The following is a 17,892-nucleotide window of genomic DNA, read 5'->3' on the forward strand; positions in this document are numbered from 1 at the left end:
GCGGCGTCAGCGGAGCGTCTTGAGAAACAAAAATCAAATCGGATTTATTGACGGTCCCACCGCGTATGGGAGAAGGGAGCAGCTGAGACACGCTAGCCGAAATCGGAGTCCTTCAACCGGATCAACCGTGAGCTAGATCCCGCTGACTCCGCGGAGGTTGAATGTCCAATGTCAAGCTAACTTCACCGCGGTCTGCACTACAGCTGCTAACTACGGCGATTTTTTTTTTATATACATACATGTACAATGTATGCAAACCCTCTGGCATGAGTCTGTGAAAAGGATTAATAGGACAAAAACACCGAAATAATCCTTAGTGAACAATGTTTGTTTAAACCTACCGGGCGGTTCGTCCTCTTTGCTGAAGCGCTGTGTGTCCGCTGTGTGTCCGCTTTCTGATATTAAACAAACATGTCTGAACGTCCATCCATCCATTTTCTGACCCGCTTAATCCCTCATGGGGTCGCGGGGGTTGCTGGTGTCTATGTCCCGATATAAAATAATTCTTAGCCGTCCAGTGGGTTCATGGTTCCATGCTCTCTCATGTGTATTGCCTGCCGTGTTTATAAGGCAGCTATACTACCTATGTCGCCGTACAAGCCTTGGCCAGCATTTCACAGACTCGCTCCGTCCCTTCAGGCTTTTGCTGTATAAATCTGGCAATATGATACCATCAACCATCAACTTACTCTTAAAACGATCTTGTGATACGTTATCTAAAGAAGAAAAATATGCCGAGAACTCGTCAGCTTCCTTCCAGTCCGGCGCGCATGCGCGAAAAACCCGGATGAAAACCGCTTATCACCTGCATTTGCGCTCACTATCGACAAAACAATCAAATTTGTTCAAAACTTTTTTTTTTTAAATCAGTCCAAACACATTTTAATTTTTATTCAGGAGTTATGTATATACAAAACTTTAACTTTTTATGAAAGTAGTTTAGTGATAAAAAAAAAAGTGCAAATTTTTTTTTTCCAATTTTTTTCCACTCCCATCCTGTAGCCTACTCGCGCCCCACCGGGAGAGTGTCGGCGCCCCCCCGGGGGGGCGCGCCCCACCGGTTGAGAACCACTGTTCTATAATATGCTTGTGCTGCATATAATATGCTTGTGCTGCACTAAACTAAATGGTGGAAAATGTCCTGCATCCCTTTAATAAACACTGAGCAGAGCTCTTTTCCTGTCTGTAGCGTAGCGACTCATGTGACTACAGAGTGGTCATCCTGATGCGGGAGAGAACTCAGGGCAACAGCGTCACGCAGCTTCACAAGAAGCTGCAAGAGGAGCACAGCGCAGCGTGGACCCGCCGCACGCTGGACTACTTTGCTGCCTGTGAGCCCTTCACTGACTCCTGTCTGGTCGAGCCGCCAGTGTTCTCTGCCCCCCCGCCCCTCCCGGCCCTCCCTAAACCCAAGTGGCTTCTGGCTGTGTACGCCAGGGACGTCCTGTCACGGCTGCCTGAGGTAAAGGCCAGAATAACCTCTGTGTTTGGCTCCGTGCTCAAGATGGACTCCACCAAAAAGGTAAAAACAATCAAATGTGAATGATTGTAATTGCTTTTATTCATTCACATATATATATATATATATATATATATATATATATATATATATATATATATATATATATATATATATATATATATATATATCAGGGTTCCCGCGGATCCTTAAAAAGTCTTAAAAGGCATTGAATTCTGTAATATAAAACTAAGGCCTTAATTGGCATTAAAATGTCTTAAATCAGTCTTTCTTAGGTCTTAAAATTTTTACCAGGTCATAAATAGGATTTAGTTTTTGTAATCCTTACCAAACAGTAAAATAATTGACACAATTATATATATTTTTAATTTACCGAAAGGCTCAATGTAACTATTATTGGTTCCGTCCCGATAGCGGAAGCAATAAAAACTGTTGCGGCCGGACCATAGCTGCGAAAAAGAGTTGGCACTGGTTATGTTGTGGTTTTTAATACTGATTTATAGTTTATTTTAGTAGGGAACAAAACAAAGTTTGTGCATTCAGTTCAGTAGTTGTTAAAAATATATCTGTAATTTGTGTGTTTTTTAGCGTTATTCCTATATGGAATGTTTTTCAAACTTTTAAACATGTCTACTGGGCCACAAAGTAATGGTTTATGTTAAAATAAACATTTGGGTGAAGTTGTCGCAACCAGGTTTATCTTGTTTATCGTGAAGTTGGTCTTAACTTTTTATTTCAAGTGGCATTAAAAAGTCTTAAAAAGTCTTGAATTTAACTTCCCTTATGCTGTAGGAACCCTGATATATATCTAGATAGATAGGTGTATGTGTGTTTATTTTACAGGTTTTTTTTTTACATAGGTTACCAAGAAAGTGGCCGGTGCAGCTGCCAACACAGCTGGGTGGTGCACCAATGTGGGCAACGAGCACGGCCAGGTTCTGGTGTGGGTCCTGACAGCAGCAGAGGGCCATGGACTGTGGCCCATGGCGGCTGGTCTTATGAGGCGCTACAGGGAGGCAGGAGTGGCACCTCCTGTCATAATGTATGTGGAGCGGGACTGCTGCAGCCCCCACGGACAGTCACAGGTCAGGGCCATGTTCGCTGAGTGGAGGGAGCTTCAGGTGCGCCTGGACATCTGGCACTTCATGCGGCGTTTTGCAGCAGGAGTCACCACTGAGGCTCATCAGCTGTATGGAATATTCATGGCTCCACTGTCCAGGTAAAGTCTTCATCTTGTTGGTATATTTATTGTCTAAAGTAGGGGTGTCAAACATACGGCCCGCGGGCCGGATCCGGCCCGCCAAACAATTTAGTCCGGCCCTGGGGCTAAATGCATTATCATTATAAAAAAAAAAAATTTTTTTTTTTTTTTTTTTTTCCAGTGTCCTGTCTGACCATGTGGCAATAAGATGCCACAAAGAGCTCATCATATTTGACTTTCACAAGTGGACAAGATAAAAGGAAGAGAATGATAAAACAATTATTGAAAAAAACATGTACTTCATTTAATTGAAAATATGCAGTTCCTATATTGTCCACGAGGGGCGCTGTGTTTTAATTAGCAGATTAAGCTTCAGGTGTGGAAAAATTCAATCATTTCAATCATCATTTCTTAATTTTTATCTGTTTGATGTATTTTGTCATGCAGGACAGTGTTTTTAAGTTCCAAAAAAAGTTATTAAATGTTTTTCAACATTGTATAATCACTGTGATCAGTTCTTATGCATAATGCACAAGTAAATGTTTAACTGAGTAAAAGTATTGTTGAAATTGCACATACTTTTCTTAAAAATGCTGAGGTTATTCATAATATATTGTGTAAAAGTGAAATTAACTTAATATAAAAATCAACAAGTCCACTTTTATTAGTTTTATTTAATCTTGCAATGAGTTTACTCGTGTTGCCCTCTTGAGATCAGATTAAGCTGAATGCGGCCCCTCAACCAAAATGAGTTTGACACCCCTGGTCTAAAGTCTAAAGTCTAACAGAGAACATGAACTCTGTCCAGGTGCATCTCTGAGCTGGACCCGGCAGATGTTGCTGCTCTTAGGCTGGCCAAGCAGGGGCAGCTTCTGGCCCAGGGAGTTGGTCCAGTCTCTGAGAAGGCCCTGGACCAGATGATCACCAGGAGGGAGTTGGCTCTTCACTGCTGCAAGAGGACCAGGGGAGCAGAGGAGACAGCCAGGAGGATCAAGGCCCTGGTCGATGAGATGGACAGTGAGAAGGGGAGGGACACTCTGGGAGGACCACTGGTGGACCACGAGTGCATTCAGCAGGTCTGGAAGGAGCAGCAGAGACACATCACCTGTATTCAGGACCCAGAGGGCTTCTCTCTCTACCTGAAGACAGGCACACTGAAGAAGGGTGGTGTGGACCTCTGCTGCTACCGCTGTGCTCGTGGCTCCACCTCCTTGGAGTCCTTCCACCTCCATCTAAATCGCTTCATCCCAGGTGGCTGATTTTATCTTTTAATGTTGTTGTTTTAAACGCAGAGAGTAAAAGTCAGCATGGAGGAAGCTGTGAGCTGAGGATCTACAGCAGCGCTGAGAGGGAGGCCATGGACCGACTCAGCTTGGACGAGCGCTACCAGCCTCCTGGGTCACATACAGGCAAGAATGATTAACCTTAACTCAGACGTGTTGGCAGAAGAAAAAACTGTTCTAGTGGTTTCTCTGGAGATGCATCCATGGTTTGCTGATGCCGACGTCTTTCCACCAACCAACACTGACATGCAGCGCTAAAAGGAATCCTCCATTTTAAAAGCACAGAAACCAAAGCAACACATTTAGTGGTAAAAGATGTTTTTATTCTTCCTGATGAATAAACAAAGTCTAAAGCAGGTCAGAGACTGAAAGAGCCTGGAGTTTCATCACTTTCTACTTTCACTTTTTACTCTGCTACTTTCCACCACTATGGAGTGCATGTTTGAATACTTCCTTAGTTCACATTCTTGACTAATAATCTGTATTCTGCGTTCTTCTACAGGGGAGCTTCTTGGGATGGAGTACCTTTACAGTCAGTCTGGTCGTTCGCTGACTGTAACGGACAACCCAGAGGAAGAGGATCGGCTGGTGGAGCTGATGGATGATGAGGCGGTGCGCGATGAAGGCTTTGTGGAGGAGGAACCCGAGAACCTGACCGTGCCCGTCCTCTTTGCTCCAGAACACAGCAGCGTCCAGCAGGCCTCCAGCCCCTCTTCCTCTGCACCGTCCACATCCAGCCGAGGAGATCTACGTCAGCGCCTCAACCAGAGTCCTCTGCCTCCTCCTCTGCCTCCTCCTCTGCCTCCTCCTCTGCCTCCTCCTCTGCCTCCTCCCCTGCAGCGCTCTGTCCAGCCAACTGGAGCCTCTGGTCCTGCAGCATCAGCTGGGTCCAGCGTTGCAGACCAGGCCCGTGAGTAGACGACACGTTAGCTTCAGTGCAACATCACTGAGATTTTACATTCTGTAATGTATTTTATATTTTAATACTTTCATGCAGGCTGCAGTCCTCGGACCTGACGGCATCCCAGGCTGGGATAAGGTCCAGGACTTGGCCGAGTACCTGGTGTCCCTGCGTCAGGCTCTCTACCTGGACGAGCAGCAGGTCAGAGGTCATCTGCCTGTGACCTCTGACCTGGACAAGAGGAGGATCAATTACCAACCCAGGCACCAAGCCAAGCTGGCACACGGCCGCTTTAAGGCCCCCAAGAATACGGGCGTCACCCCGGGTGTGGACAGTGTCAAGAGGAGCCTGATTGGTCCTCCAGGGGGACCGGCTCAGTGGCCCAGCACCAGTCGTCTAGTTGAGGCTCTGTGCATTAAATTGTGTTCATTGCACAAGTCTCCAACAAAAAAGGATGGAGTGCGGCTTCCTCGGTGGACCAAAGTTCTCACGGACTACCACCACATCTGAGACCTGGTGCTGGACTGCCACCCCCTGATGGAGGCCACCTCTCTGCAGCTTTTTGTCCTCAATCAGAGGACTCTGACACAGTGGTAACCATAATGCTTTTTTTTTTTTTTACTTTGACATTTGAAATAAAAGTATCACATTTAATTGTAATGGTGACAGTTTTCTGATTGCAGGTTTAATCGAAGGGAGAGCACGCAGGAGATTAGTATCCTCACCCAGGGCCTTGCTGCAGAGGACCACATCGTTGTGGCCAGCTCACAGCTGCCTCCTCCGCGGGAGAAGCTGGACGAAGCGCCGTCCCCCTCAGGACTCCAGCATGAGTTTGCCCTCCCGCCAAACAGAGCAGGACAGGCTCCTAAGCTGCGGCCAGGCAGACGACCTGCTAGTGCCACCGTCCTGCAGCCCGTCACCCCAGCAGTTCCTCTTCCTATCCCAGCTCAGCTTCTTTTATTGAACCCTGGGTCGACAGTGATGGCAGCAGGTCATCACAGGGCTGCTCCTCCCCTGGCTCCTTATTTAACACCTGCCACACAGGCGGCTCCTGCACCCACTGCTCCTGCGTCTGTGTCCCGCTTCACTGAGAGGAACAGGCGACGCAGGGCAGAAGAGGAGGCCACCGGGAGCCAGAAACGAAAGTATGTGCGAGAAGTGGCTTTTAACAAGTGCAGCAAATGTGGGCAGCCAAAAACAAAAGAGTTTGGCCACAGCAATGTATCTTGACAGATGTTTACATTTAGTCTTGCAAATTTAACAATTATTTCATGTTGTAGACTCTAAAACCACTGTGGAAGGATCCGGCGCATAGACAGCTAACACAAGAACCAACACTAGCTCCGCATTCTGACCAAGACCAAGGAATTTCCTCGTGCACAACAGGGGATGCAGTAGTGGATGAAGAACATGTGTATGTCATCAATGAGAGTCCCAGAATCTTAAAAAGGAAGTTAGATGTTGCTTTGGATGCCCTATCATCAACCAAGGAAAAATTTAAGTATACGCAACAGAAATCAAGCGGCTGAAGAAGAAAGTTGATTCACTGAAATATGTTGATGAACTGAAGAAGAAAGGATTAATTTCACATAACTGTGTTGAACTCCTGAAAGATACATACAGTGGTGTTACACTGGATGTTATGAAGAGAGCGTTCAAGAAGAAAAAGAGGACTCCTTTAACAGAAACCTATTCCCCCAAGATCAGAGCATTTGCCATGACACTTCATTTCTATTCAGCGAAGGCATACAGATATGTAAGGAAAACATTTCAGCTTGCATTACCTCACCCATCATCATTAAGGAAATGGTACCAAAGCATTGATGGACAGCCAGGGTTCACACAAGAAGCCTTCAGTGCCTTGTCAGCTAGAGTTTCAAAAGCCAGTGAGGAAAACAGCAAAGTAGTTTGTGCACTTATGCTTGATGAAATGTCCATCAGAAAGCACATAGAGTGGGATGGGAAGAAGTTCTTGGGTTATGTGGATGTTGGAGCGGAGACAGTAAATGATGATGATGCTGCTCCAGTTGCTACAGAGGTGTTAGTTCTTATGGCAGCTGCATTGAACAGTAACTGGAAAATACCACTAGGATATTTTCTTGTGCATGGCCTTTCGGGACAAGAGCGGGCTGACATTGTGAAAAATTGCTTAAGAAGGTTACATGACACTGGTGTAAGAACGGTATCTCTAACATGAGATGGACCATCCTGTCACTTCTCAATGATCGAAGAACTTGGAGGGAAGATGACTCCAGGAGATCTTCAACCTTGGTTTTGGCACCCAGTAGACAAGACAGAGAAGGTCCACATTGTCATGGATGTCTGCCACATGCTCAAGCTTGTGAGGAACACTATTGGCCAAACTGGTGTTATAATAGATGGTGCTGGTGGGAAAGTGCTGTGGTCATACTGGGAAGAATTGCACAAACTCCGGGAGCTAGAAGGTTTACGACTGGGTGAAAAAGCTGCGCGGCAGTCACATGCAGTGGGAAAAGCAGAAGATGAAGGTAAACCTAGCGGCGCAAACTATCAGTGCAAGTGTTGCAGATGCCATGCAATTTTGCCGAGATGAGCTTGAACTTCCGCAGTTTCAAGACTGTGAGACAACAGTCAACTTCATAGTGACATTTGATCGACTGTTTGACATACTAAATTCACGGAACCCCTTGGGAAAAGGCTACAAGAGTGCACTGCGCACTTCTAATCAACACATCTGGCGACCATTTCTCCAACAGACCTTTGATTACATAACAAATCTCAAAGATGCCACTGGGACACCTCTACATCAAACAAGGAGGAAAACCCCATTTCTTGGCTTCATGTTGGCAATATTGAGTGTACAAAACCTATTTCCCAGTCTGGTCACAGATAACACCCTGAGTTATTTGTTAACCTATAAACTCAGTCAGGACCATTTGGAACTGTTTTTCTCTGCAGTGCAATCAGCAGAGGGTAGCAACAACAACCCTACAGCCAGACAGTTTGCTGCTGCATACAAAAGGTTGTTAATGCGCCATGAGGTGAAGGCCAGGGGTAACTGTACGCCATTAGACAGCACTGCGATTCTTCCAGGAAACAGTGACATGCACTGTCATGAAAAAACAGATGTTGCTGCGACTCTCGTAAGGCGCTACAACATACTGTTGGATGAGCCAGAAGAAAATGACTATGCCGAAGCACCTACCTTACCAGTTTTATCAGCATACAAGGTGGCTGCAGTTGGGTACATATTTGGCTTTGTCGTACGAATGGCTCGCAAGAAAATCCAGTGTCCAGATTGTTTGGGTGCTCTTCTTGGCATGCAACCATCAGTGCTCATGCAGAACTCGCTGATCCAGCGAAAAAAAACCAGGGTGGGCTGGTGTTACCATCACCAGATGTTATCACTTTGTGTGAGGCGGCTGAAAAGGGCTTCCAACAAACATTACAAACCACTGGGAAAAAGCCATCAAGAGCAGCAGCCTTCGTATTGTTGTGCCAGTTCAGACGTGACAGAAAGCGGTAACGGACTACGTTACCCATGATGCAATGTGGTCAAAATGGCCACCAACTCATGTGGTCAAAATGGCCACCAACTCCCATCACGCAACACGGCAAAATGGCCGCCGATCAAGGAAACGGCATCAATTCGGGACGTAACGGACTGCGTTACCCATGATGCAATGTGGTCAAAATGGCCACCAACTCCCATCACGCAACACGGCAAAATGGCCGCCGATCAAGATAAGGTTGCTATAGTGATGGCTATAAAAGCCGATCACACACGATGAGCTTCCTTCTTCCCTGGCTTTAGCCAACCCGAGAAGACACAGCTGTTTCCGTTGGAGTGATCCCACAACACGTGCTCGAATTCCTCGCTGGACCGAGAGTTTTTTTTTCGAAGCCAAACTATTCCCTGTGCAGACAGGAGGTCGACTAAAATAAGTACTTTTAAATTCCCTCTGATCAAAAGACTGAGAGACGCCATATCTCCCAGTGATCGAAGAGGACCCCGCTTTGTCTGGCCAACAAAGCGACTGTGGACCCGGAGGAAGAAACGAAGCAGCTTCTTCCCATCCCGGTCCCGCTGCAACCTGCGGATAACTGCGCTCGTCAAGACGCATCCAGGAAGCCGCAACACTCGGGAGCGCTCCGGACCAGCCCCGAGGCATCTCAAAGTAACGGACTCTCCCCTTTTATTTCTGTCTCACCAACAGGGTGTTTAGAAGTGCCTGGGCAGGCGTAGAACTTTGTAGGTGTTGGTTAATGCTTTTATTCCACGACGAAGTTGGAATTATTTTGCTGAACATTTTCTTTGTATGTGCTGATTGTACAATTGATTTGCTGTGTTGATTTGTGATCCATCAAGAACCCCGCCGTGGGTTACCGATTTATTTCTTTTCACCTTCTTCCCTGCTTCCCCCCTCTCTCTCTTTTCGCTTCTTATCAGTTTAATTTCTTTGTCCGAGCTCAAGTCGCGGGCTTTGCTTTAAACTCCCAGTTAGCTGCCCCCCCCCTCTCGAAGCGAGGCATTATCCTATCAGCGTAAGCGTGGTTACGTCATTAGGACCTCCCCTCATACGTCATCGTAGCAGCCATCTTGGGAGGGTCACGTGTATCTGAACTGTAGGTAGCTTAGCTGAACTAGCTTTGTGTAAGACATCAAAGCGTCCAGTGAGATTCCCGAAGCTGTTCTGTCTATCAATGCTGATACGTCAAATGCCGATGTTTCGAGGGCGGTGTTAAACAACTTTGAGTTAAGTTAAGATCTGCTAACCGCTCATTTTAATCCATTGTTTATTTTTGTTTTGTTCTTTATTTCCACATATATATTTTGCATGTTTTAGTTTAGTAATGAGTAAGAATTCCAAAGTTGTTTGAATCAGAGAATTACTGTAACAGGGAATTGCTTTTGGTTCAATAAAACCAACCACTGCGGAATAGACATTGTTTTGTGTTCAGTCCAATTCACAGTTGCCTGGGTATTCAGAAATCAGAGCTAACCTCCTTTGGAGTTAACATCTGACATTAATACAGAGACAATATCATTGGATGGTGATAAGGAATAAGGATTTAAACTCTAATTGCAGTTACATTGGGGTTCTCACAGCCTGCTGGATAAACCTGGTCGGTTAACAGTCCGACCTGATCATTTATTCCAGCATAAATGAGTTCATAACAGAAAGTTAACTAATGCATTAGTGGTATAAATACTTATAAGCTTATAGCTAACATCACCACCATTTGAACTATATTTGTTATAGCGAAATTTTGAGTTGAATGATTTATTATTTAAATTATAATACCAAATTATAATTAATAATAATAATAAGCATATTCAACCAGCTTATGGCATAGCATAAATTGGCTTTTCCCGGTGTGGGCTGGAGTCTACTTATTGGCGTTCCTTTAGACTAAATCGAATAACCAGCAACTTATGAATTGAATGAACACAATCCATATTCCAGCATTTTGACTGCTCACCTTGCCAAAAGGACTATTCAGTCATAATTGATTAAGGAGGTATCATTACTAAATATATACGTGTTTGTGGTGGTTTGAGGTTGTTAACCTGAGGTTTGAATATTGATTTCTGGACTGGAAGTCAGCTAGATTGAAATACACAGCAGCCAGCGTCTGCTACTTGTCAATCAGAGTCTGTGTCGTGTTCTGCTTTGAAAAGAGAGACCCTGCCTCCATCTGGTGGCCAGGATAGGTAGTTGCAGTCACGGTTTTAAAGACAGCTTAGATCGCTCAGTGTCCCGGAGGGACAGTTTTGAAAGTCAGTTTCTTTAAACTTACCTTACGGTTACGCCCCTTTGTCTTTTTTTATTTTATTTTATTCATTTTTTTTTTCTCTTTCCTCCCTTATCCCCCTTCTGCTCATCATAAGTGGTCAAAATTGAGCTGTGATTTTGAAACTAAGGTTGCAATTTAGCGGTTTTTAACTGTCATTCTTTGCCACCTCTGAAGCTCCAAGACACTGCTATTTTCCACACATGTGTAGAGCACCTGTTCTGAAATAACTTGCATCACAAACAAAGCCACAGCTTTATCATTTAATTACTGGCCGAAAGGTTAGTGGTCCATGTCACTCAAAGTAAATATTCTCAAAGTTAAACAAGCATATTAACCGTTCCTAAAACTAAGGAGTTGTAAGTCGCAGGGTTGATTCTCCCCTGCGCAGCCTAATTAAACGCACGTATTTGAACCCACTTACTGCAGTTAAAGTGCCAGTCATAGTGCGTGTTTGCTGTTAACAGTTAAAGTGAAGCCACTTAACAGTTGTTGTTAGCAGTTGTTGTTTAGCGCTGAGCTAAATTAAAGTGTATGCGTTGTTACCTAGTGCTAAGCTAGAATACAGCGTTGTTATTTGTTGTCTGTTGTTTAGCGCTGAGCTAAACTACAGGTTGTTACCTGTTGTGTTGTTATCCATAGCTGACAAAGAATGGATAGTAGCGGTTCTTCAGTCAAAGGAGCTGAAGGTCCAAACCATTCCATTGGAATGGAGGCCCAGGATGTCATTAGCTCACTGCTTAAAATGACACCGGACGAACAAACCCGTCTGAATCAGTTTAACATAAAGGACTGTGAGAGGAGAATTCAGGAATTGGTGGAGGAGGTCCAGAGCAAACCTAAACATAGATTGGTAGCAGATGTTTTGGGTGAATTAACTGCGTTATACCACCGAAGGTTAACGCTAGAGACCGATCTGCGTAACAGAGAGGTTGAGATGCGGATCGCAGCTGAGGAAAGAGTTAGGGAGCTAGAACAGACAAGTGTTCAGGGCAGCTGTCATCCCACAGAGGAGCGAGAGGAGGATCGCATTAGCTTGCAGACAGAAGGATCTGAGTGTGAGAACTCCAAAGGAAAACATGGAGATCACACCTGGAGGACATTGGATGAACTGGGCCCTCAGACACCTTCTGAGCGAAGGGTAAGCGAAGGTCAGGACAGATATAGCAGTGTGATACAGAAAGAAATGCCTAAACAACTTACGGTGGCAATCAGGACTGATCCACATGATGTAAATCATGGGAAAACACCTGCTTCCCACCTGATCCCTGACACGGCTCGCTATGATCTTTTCCCCCCACCAGGGCGACGAGAGCACCGTTCCTGGGACACAGGGGAACCCCACTCCTCTGAACTGCGTCCACAGACAAGAGTTCATGACAGGGAGGGTCCCCCGGCATCCCACGAACGGCCGCCTCCGCCAGGTAGGTGGTCAGAACTGGAGCCTCCCTCCCATCTTGGTTACCACAGGCAAGAGTCGTCAGGAGAGGACTCAGATGGACCAGCTCCGATCCCTGAACAGGGACTGCGGATGCGTCAACTTGAGTCCCTGGCCCGAGACATAGAGCGTTTTGATCCTAGCAATACAGAATCCACCATTGATGACTATCTCAGAGAGGTAGAGCGCTGTCTGCTAGACTTATATAGCCCCTCAGCTCGAGAAAAGTTGAAGCTTATCTGGAAAACCACGTCCAGAAGTGTCCATGTTTTCATAGAAAGCCTCCCTCCAGCTACACGTGACCGTTATTCAGCTCTTTGTCAGGCTTTAAGAGAAGAATATTCGGCGTTTACAGACCCAGCTTCGGCCACTCTTGGAGCTTTTGCAATTCAGCAAAAGAGAACTGAAGCACCAAAAGAGTACTACCGTCGCTTGCGGGCTGCTTACTTTCAGGGACGAAATGCTCCCGGCTTGGAGGAAGACCACACTTTCAAATCTTTGTTCCTCCATAATCTTCATGAAAGCGTGCGTTATGAGGTTACCATGCATTGTAGAACCAAGAAACTTACCATGCAGGAAATCAGGAAATACGCGCAGGTGGCATGGGAAACACGTGTCCGGCCCAACAAAGGAGCCGATAGTGATAAAAAGGTTCTGCAGATTCAAGCCGAACCAGAAAAGAGTTTAGGTCTGGAGGGACATGAGATGCCTCCCTTCAAACCTAAAACTAGATTTGGTCCTAAGAAGCAACATGGTTTTGAGCCGCAGCAGAAGAAAGCTTCCCAGGATAGGAGAGGTCAGCATGGCAGCATGGAAGGTGAGAGGTTTCAAAAATGGCACAGGCCGGATCCAGCCCGAGACGGTAAGCAAACTGACTGGCCAGAAAGGTCGAAAAGCACACATGACAACAAAGGCTGGAACCTGCGCATGGAGGAGTCAATGAGAAAGGAGATAGAGGAGACTTTTCGCAGGTTGCTAGCCGAAACAGTGCGTCAGATCGCGCCGCAGCCGTCCCAGCCATCATCCAATCCTGTCGACCCTCCAGGTAAGCCAGGCCCAAAACCCCAGCCAGCATGACTAGGCGTGGAACAGGCTTCCCCTTCTAACAGAGTTTATCTGATTAAAGGGGGGGACCAACCGAAAAATCACCAACAACCTTCTAAGATCCCATCAGCAGGTGATCAGAAAGCCCCTTTTCTAAGGTTTCTAGGTGAGCTAAACCATCATGAAAATGCACACCGCTTATACTGCTCGACAGTTATCGGAGGATGTGTAACTGCAAATGCTCTTTTAGACACGGGTTCCGAGATCAGTCTAATGTGCTCAGATTTGTTTGATGAGGTGACCAGAGCTATGGTGTCTTTTGGGAAACCGTTCCAGGTGGAGACCTGTAACGTGGGCATCACCAGCTACACTCAGGATCAGTCATGCATCACCAAACGGGCGTGGTTAGACATCACTTTCCGTGACATGACCCTGGTGCACCCCATCTACATATGTACTTTGGACACAGAACCTTTTCTTGTGGGTCAGGACCTGTTGAACAGGTTAGCCCCACTCATTGACTGCTATCATGGTCATCTTTGGGCCCAAGTGGGGACTCCAAAGCCCCTCACTTCTGGAAGTGGACTGTCCGTCCCTATCAACCAGGTGACATGCTCTGAGGAGCCCAAAGAACTTTTAGCACCATTTCTGCCTTCCACAGAGCCGATTTCCAAATCCTCTGACACACCCCTGCTTGAGCTGAACAACCGCTCAGCTTACCTTTTAGTGGAGAATCCAACTCGCATGCCGATCCAAGTGGTGGCGAAGAAACCTCTTGGGGTGCTCATCGAAAGCTCTTTCCACGACTTTGAGTTGAGCATTCCCGTCATCGGAGACCTGCCCTTATTCTTGACTGGCAGACAGGACTCTCCAGACACCGTGTTTACCTTTCCTTCCAGCATGATCCAAATCAGGCGACATGAAGCTCGGCCTGCTGGATCCATTTGTGGTGCAACGCTTGAAGCTGAAGGAAATCTGTTGGTGTATGCGATAGCAACCAACCCAACAGAACCAGCACCAAATCAACCAGAGAATTGGGACTCACCCACTGAGCCCTGCCCTGGCTTCGAAACAGAAATCATGCAACAGCTGGAAAAAGCTGATGCACTGACCACTGAAACAGAGGAAACAGCACTTAAGGAGCTGTTTTATGAGTTTCAGCCCATTCAGCCCAAAGATTCAAACGAACTTGGGATCCCACTGACACACATCCATGACTCACCAGTAGGAGGACACAGAAGCTGCAAAGCTAATCTGAAAACTCCCCAACAGGTGACGTCCCGGCCTTCAACGGCCCAGGACACCCAGGAGTATGTACAAGGCTGCTTAACCTGCAGCCAGTTACAACCCACACGACCACTAAACCGAGCCCTGCTTCAGCAAAGGGGGGTTATATTTCCGTGGTCACATTTGCAGATTGACTGGATCGGCCCAGTCCCTGAATCGTTAAGAGATAACAAATATCTCTTGACAATAACAGGCAGTTTCACAGAATGGGTCGAATGTTTGCCGGCACTGAATGACACCGCTGTCACCACAGCAGCCCTGCTGCTAAATCACGTTTTCAGCTGGTGGGGCCTTCCCCTGTCCATCAACTCGGACAGAGGAACGTCAAACATTATGACCGTGCTTTTCAACATGTTGGGCGTGGAAGTTAAATTCCACATCACCTACCGCCCACAGTCATCCGGACAGGTGGAGCGAATGAGCTGCACCGTGGCCAGCATGTCAAAGGAACATGCCAGTAGCCATGACGGGGACCGGGATGCAAAGCTTCCCCTGGTCCTAATGCTAGTCCGCTCTACCTCACCATGCTCCACAGGGGTGACACTTTTCCAGATGATGACAGGAAGGCAAAGGACACTTCCCCTGAATCTCATCTACCAGCCCGAAGACGTCAGTATGACAACCGTCTACACTGCCCACCAGTGCGTCACTGACTTAAAAGACCGTCCCCGAACGACTTTCGCGTGGCCTCGAAAGAACCTAGAAGCCAGCGTGCAAAGTCCAGAGTACACATGGGTTCAAGCGAACCAAACTAAACCGTCCACTAAACTCTCCTCACAGGGAACGGAGCCTAACTCCGCCCCCGCCGAAGAGAACGATGCATAGCATTAAATAGGACAAGTGCATGTTCAATCAGGACACTTTAAATATGCACTAATAAAGCAAGTGTCCATACATAACTTCACGTCTATAATTTCACACTCAGCCATAACACCATGCATTGCTTTGGAAACGCTCACAGAAGTGGTAAAGAATGACATGATGTATACTCAGGTTGTTAGAGATTTAATGCAGGACCTCACTCGAGAGGTTAGCTCATCCATAAATAGCCTTGCTGAAGGACGGATTCCTCCGTACCTGGTACCAGTAGATTTGGTCGAAAAGGTTCTCAAATCTGCCTCTAGTGAAACACTGCAACCACCACAAATACACCTGGCGTACAGCCTAGGTAGTGCAATTCCGATATTTGTAAATCCTGACAACTTGGAGATAGGATTTATGCTAAACCTTCCCATCATTGAAAGAGCTAATGTGTATAGGCTTAAATCAGTATTGAATGTCGGTTTTTGGCAAGGTGAGACCCACGTACACCTACAAACTCCCTCAATATTGGCCTATCATGATGCTGACCCCAAACTTTATTTAGTCCCTAATTGGATTTGTGTACCAAAACCAAAGACATCCACTGGGTATGCTCAAGCAACCCATTTATCAGAGATTGAAATAATAGATGTCTTTAAGGGATACAATTTCAGCATTGATGTCGGCATTGAAAGACAGCTTTTACTTGCAGGCACCCAGCTGATTAAATTCAGTCTCACTCCATCAGAGTTGAGCTCGGTCCCTCTGCTTCGCTTCCCCAGAGCTACAGAGTCGACCGACACTCACATTATGACCATTATTGTGGTTCTCCTTGTATTTGGATGGGCCATCACTACCGCGATGGCGTATGCAGCATACAAGCAGATCAAACAGTTGCGAACCAGGATTGACGCCCTCACCTTTGTCGCTCCCAGGTTCGTAGCACCAGCTCCTTGAAGGTCATAAGCTGATTAGACTACGAACCGCGGTCTCTTTCCTTTCCCTTTTTCCCTCTCTCCTTTCTTTGGTTCAAAGTTCAAACCTGATGACCAATGAATGTATTGACAATGGTGATTGTGAAGTTTGCATTTCTTTTTTTTTATTACTTTATTGTTGCCTTATTAGCCAATAGAAATGACTAGCTATAGCTTAGTCCTGCCCAGGCTAGGTCACTGACCCAGGCACAATGAATGCTTCATTTTTCCTCCTCTTGGATGATGAACTGAACTGCATGAATCCCAATGGACTACTAGAAAGACTATTAGGTTGTTCCACTCATGCACAACGGATTTTCGTCACGCCAGAATGGACTTGGTTGTAGCTTTAAAGACTGTGACCAGCATCCCACTCTTCAAAGCTAAAGGGGGGTATGTTGTGCCAGTTCAGACGTGACAGAAAGCGGTAACGGACTACGTTACCCATGATGCAATGTGGTCAAAATGGCCACCAACTCCCCATCACGCAACACGGCAAAATGGCCGCCGATCAAGATAAGGTTGCTATAGTGATGGCTATAAAAGCCGATCACACACGATGAGCTTCCTTCTTCCCTGGCTTTAGCCAACCCGAGAAGACACAGCTGTTTCCGTTGGGGTGATCCCACAACACGTGCTCGAATTCCTCGCTGGACCGAGAGTTTTTTTTTCGAAGCCAAACTATTCCCTGTGCAGACAGGAGGTCGACTAAAATAAGTACTTTTAAATTCCCTCTGATCAAAAGACTGAGAGACGCCATATCTCCCAGTGATCGAAGAGGACCCCGCTTTGTCTGGCCAACAAAGCGACTGTGGACCCGGAGGAAGAAACGAAGCAGCTTCTTCCCATCCCGGTCCCGCTGCAACCTGCGGATAACTGCGCTCGTCAAGACGCATCCAGGAAGCCGCAACACTCGGGAGCGCTCCGGACCAGCCCCGAGGCATCTCAAAGTAACGGACTCTCCCCTTTTATTTCTGTCTCACCAACAGGGTGTTTAGAAGTGCCTGGGCAGGCGTAGAACTTTGTAGGTGTTGGTTAATGCTTTTATTCCACGACGAAGTTGGAATTATTTTGCTGAACATTTTCTTTGTATGTGCTGATTGTACAATTGATTTGCTGTGTTGATTTGTGATCCATCAAGAACCCCGCCGTGGGTTACCGATTTATTTCTTTTCACCTTCTTCCCTGCTTCCCCCCTCTCTCTCTTTTCGCTTCTTATCAGTTTAATTTCTTTGTCCGAGCTCAAGTCGCGGGCTTTGCTTTAAACTCCCAGTTAGCTGCCCCCCCCTCTCGAAGCGAGGCATTATCCTATCAGCGTAAGCGTGGTTACGTCATTAGGACCTCCCCTCATACGTCATCGTAGCAGCCATCTTGGGAGGGTCACGTGTATCTGAACTGTAGGTAGCTTAGCTGAACTAGCTTTGTGTAAGACATCAAAGCGTCCAGTGAGATTCCCGAAGCTGTTCTGTCTATCAATGCTGATACGTCAAATGCCGATGTTTCGAGGGCGGTGTTAAACAACTTTGAGTTAAGTTAAGATCTGCTAACCGCTCATTTTAATCCATTGTTTATTTTTGTTTTGTTCTTTATTTCCACATATATATTTTGCATGTTTTAGTTTAGTAATGAGTAAGAATTCCAAAGTTGTTTGAATCAGAGAATTACTGTAACAGGGAATTGCTTTTGGTTCAATAAAACCAACCACTGC

The 17,892-nt window shown here is 46.2% G+C and overlaps 2 protein-coding genes across 3 annotated transcripts in view; both read left to right on the forward strand.

Moving 5' to 3' along the window:
* The first annotated feature begins 1,104 nt into the window (after window positions 1–1,104).
* LOC118558327 overlaps window positions 1,105–17,892 on the forward strand; it is a 254,277-nt gene continuing 237,489 nt past the window's right edge. Inside the window, exons 1-3 of the mRNA XM_036128842.1 lie at window positions 1,105–1,522; window positions 2,341–2,699; window positions 3,490–3,932. Of these exons, the coding sequence (XP_035984735.1) occupies window positions 1,226–1,522; window positions 2,341–2,699; window positions 3,490–3,932 (1,099 nt within the window). The 5' untranslated portion in view covers window positions 1,105–1,225. The remainder of the gene's footprint in view (window positions 1,523–2,340; window positions 2,700–3,489; window positions 3,933–17,892) is intronic.
* On the forward strand, window positions 4,968–6,110 carry LOC118558308. 2 transcript variants are annotated; one of them, XM_036128833.1, is made up of 3 exons: window positions 4,968–5,458; window positions 5,549–5,721; window positions 5,812–6,110. In XM_036128833.1, exons 1-3 carry the CDS (start codon window positions 5,403–5,405, stop codon window positions 6,093–6,095), a joined length of 513 nt encoding a protein of 170 aa, XP_035984726.1. In that variant the 5' UTR covers window positions 4,968–5,402; the 3' UTR covers window positions 6,096–6,110. The 2 variants fall into 2 exon arrangements, with proteins under 2 accessions (XP_035984726.1, XP_035984725.1); XM_036128832.1 differs by having other exon boundaries at window positions 5,549–6,110.

Source organism: Fundulus heteroclitus, unplaced genomic scaffold, assembly GCF_011125445.2.
Source record: "Fundulus heteroclitus isolate FHET01 unplaced genomic scaffold, MU-UCD_Fhet_4.1 scaffold_122, whole genome shotgun sequence".
NCBI lineage: Eukaryota > Metazoa > Chordata > Actinopteri > Cyprinodontiformes > Fundulidae > Fundulus > Fundulus heteroclitus.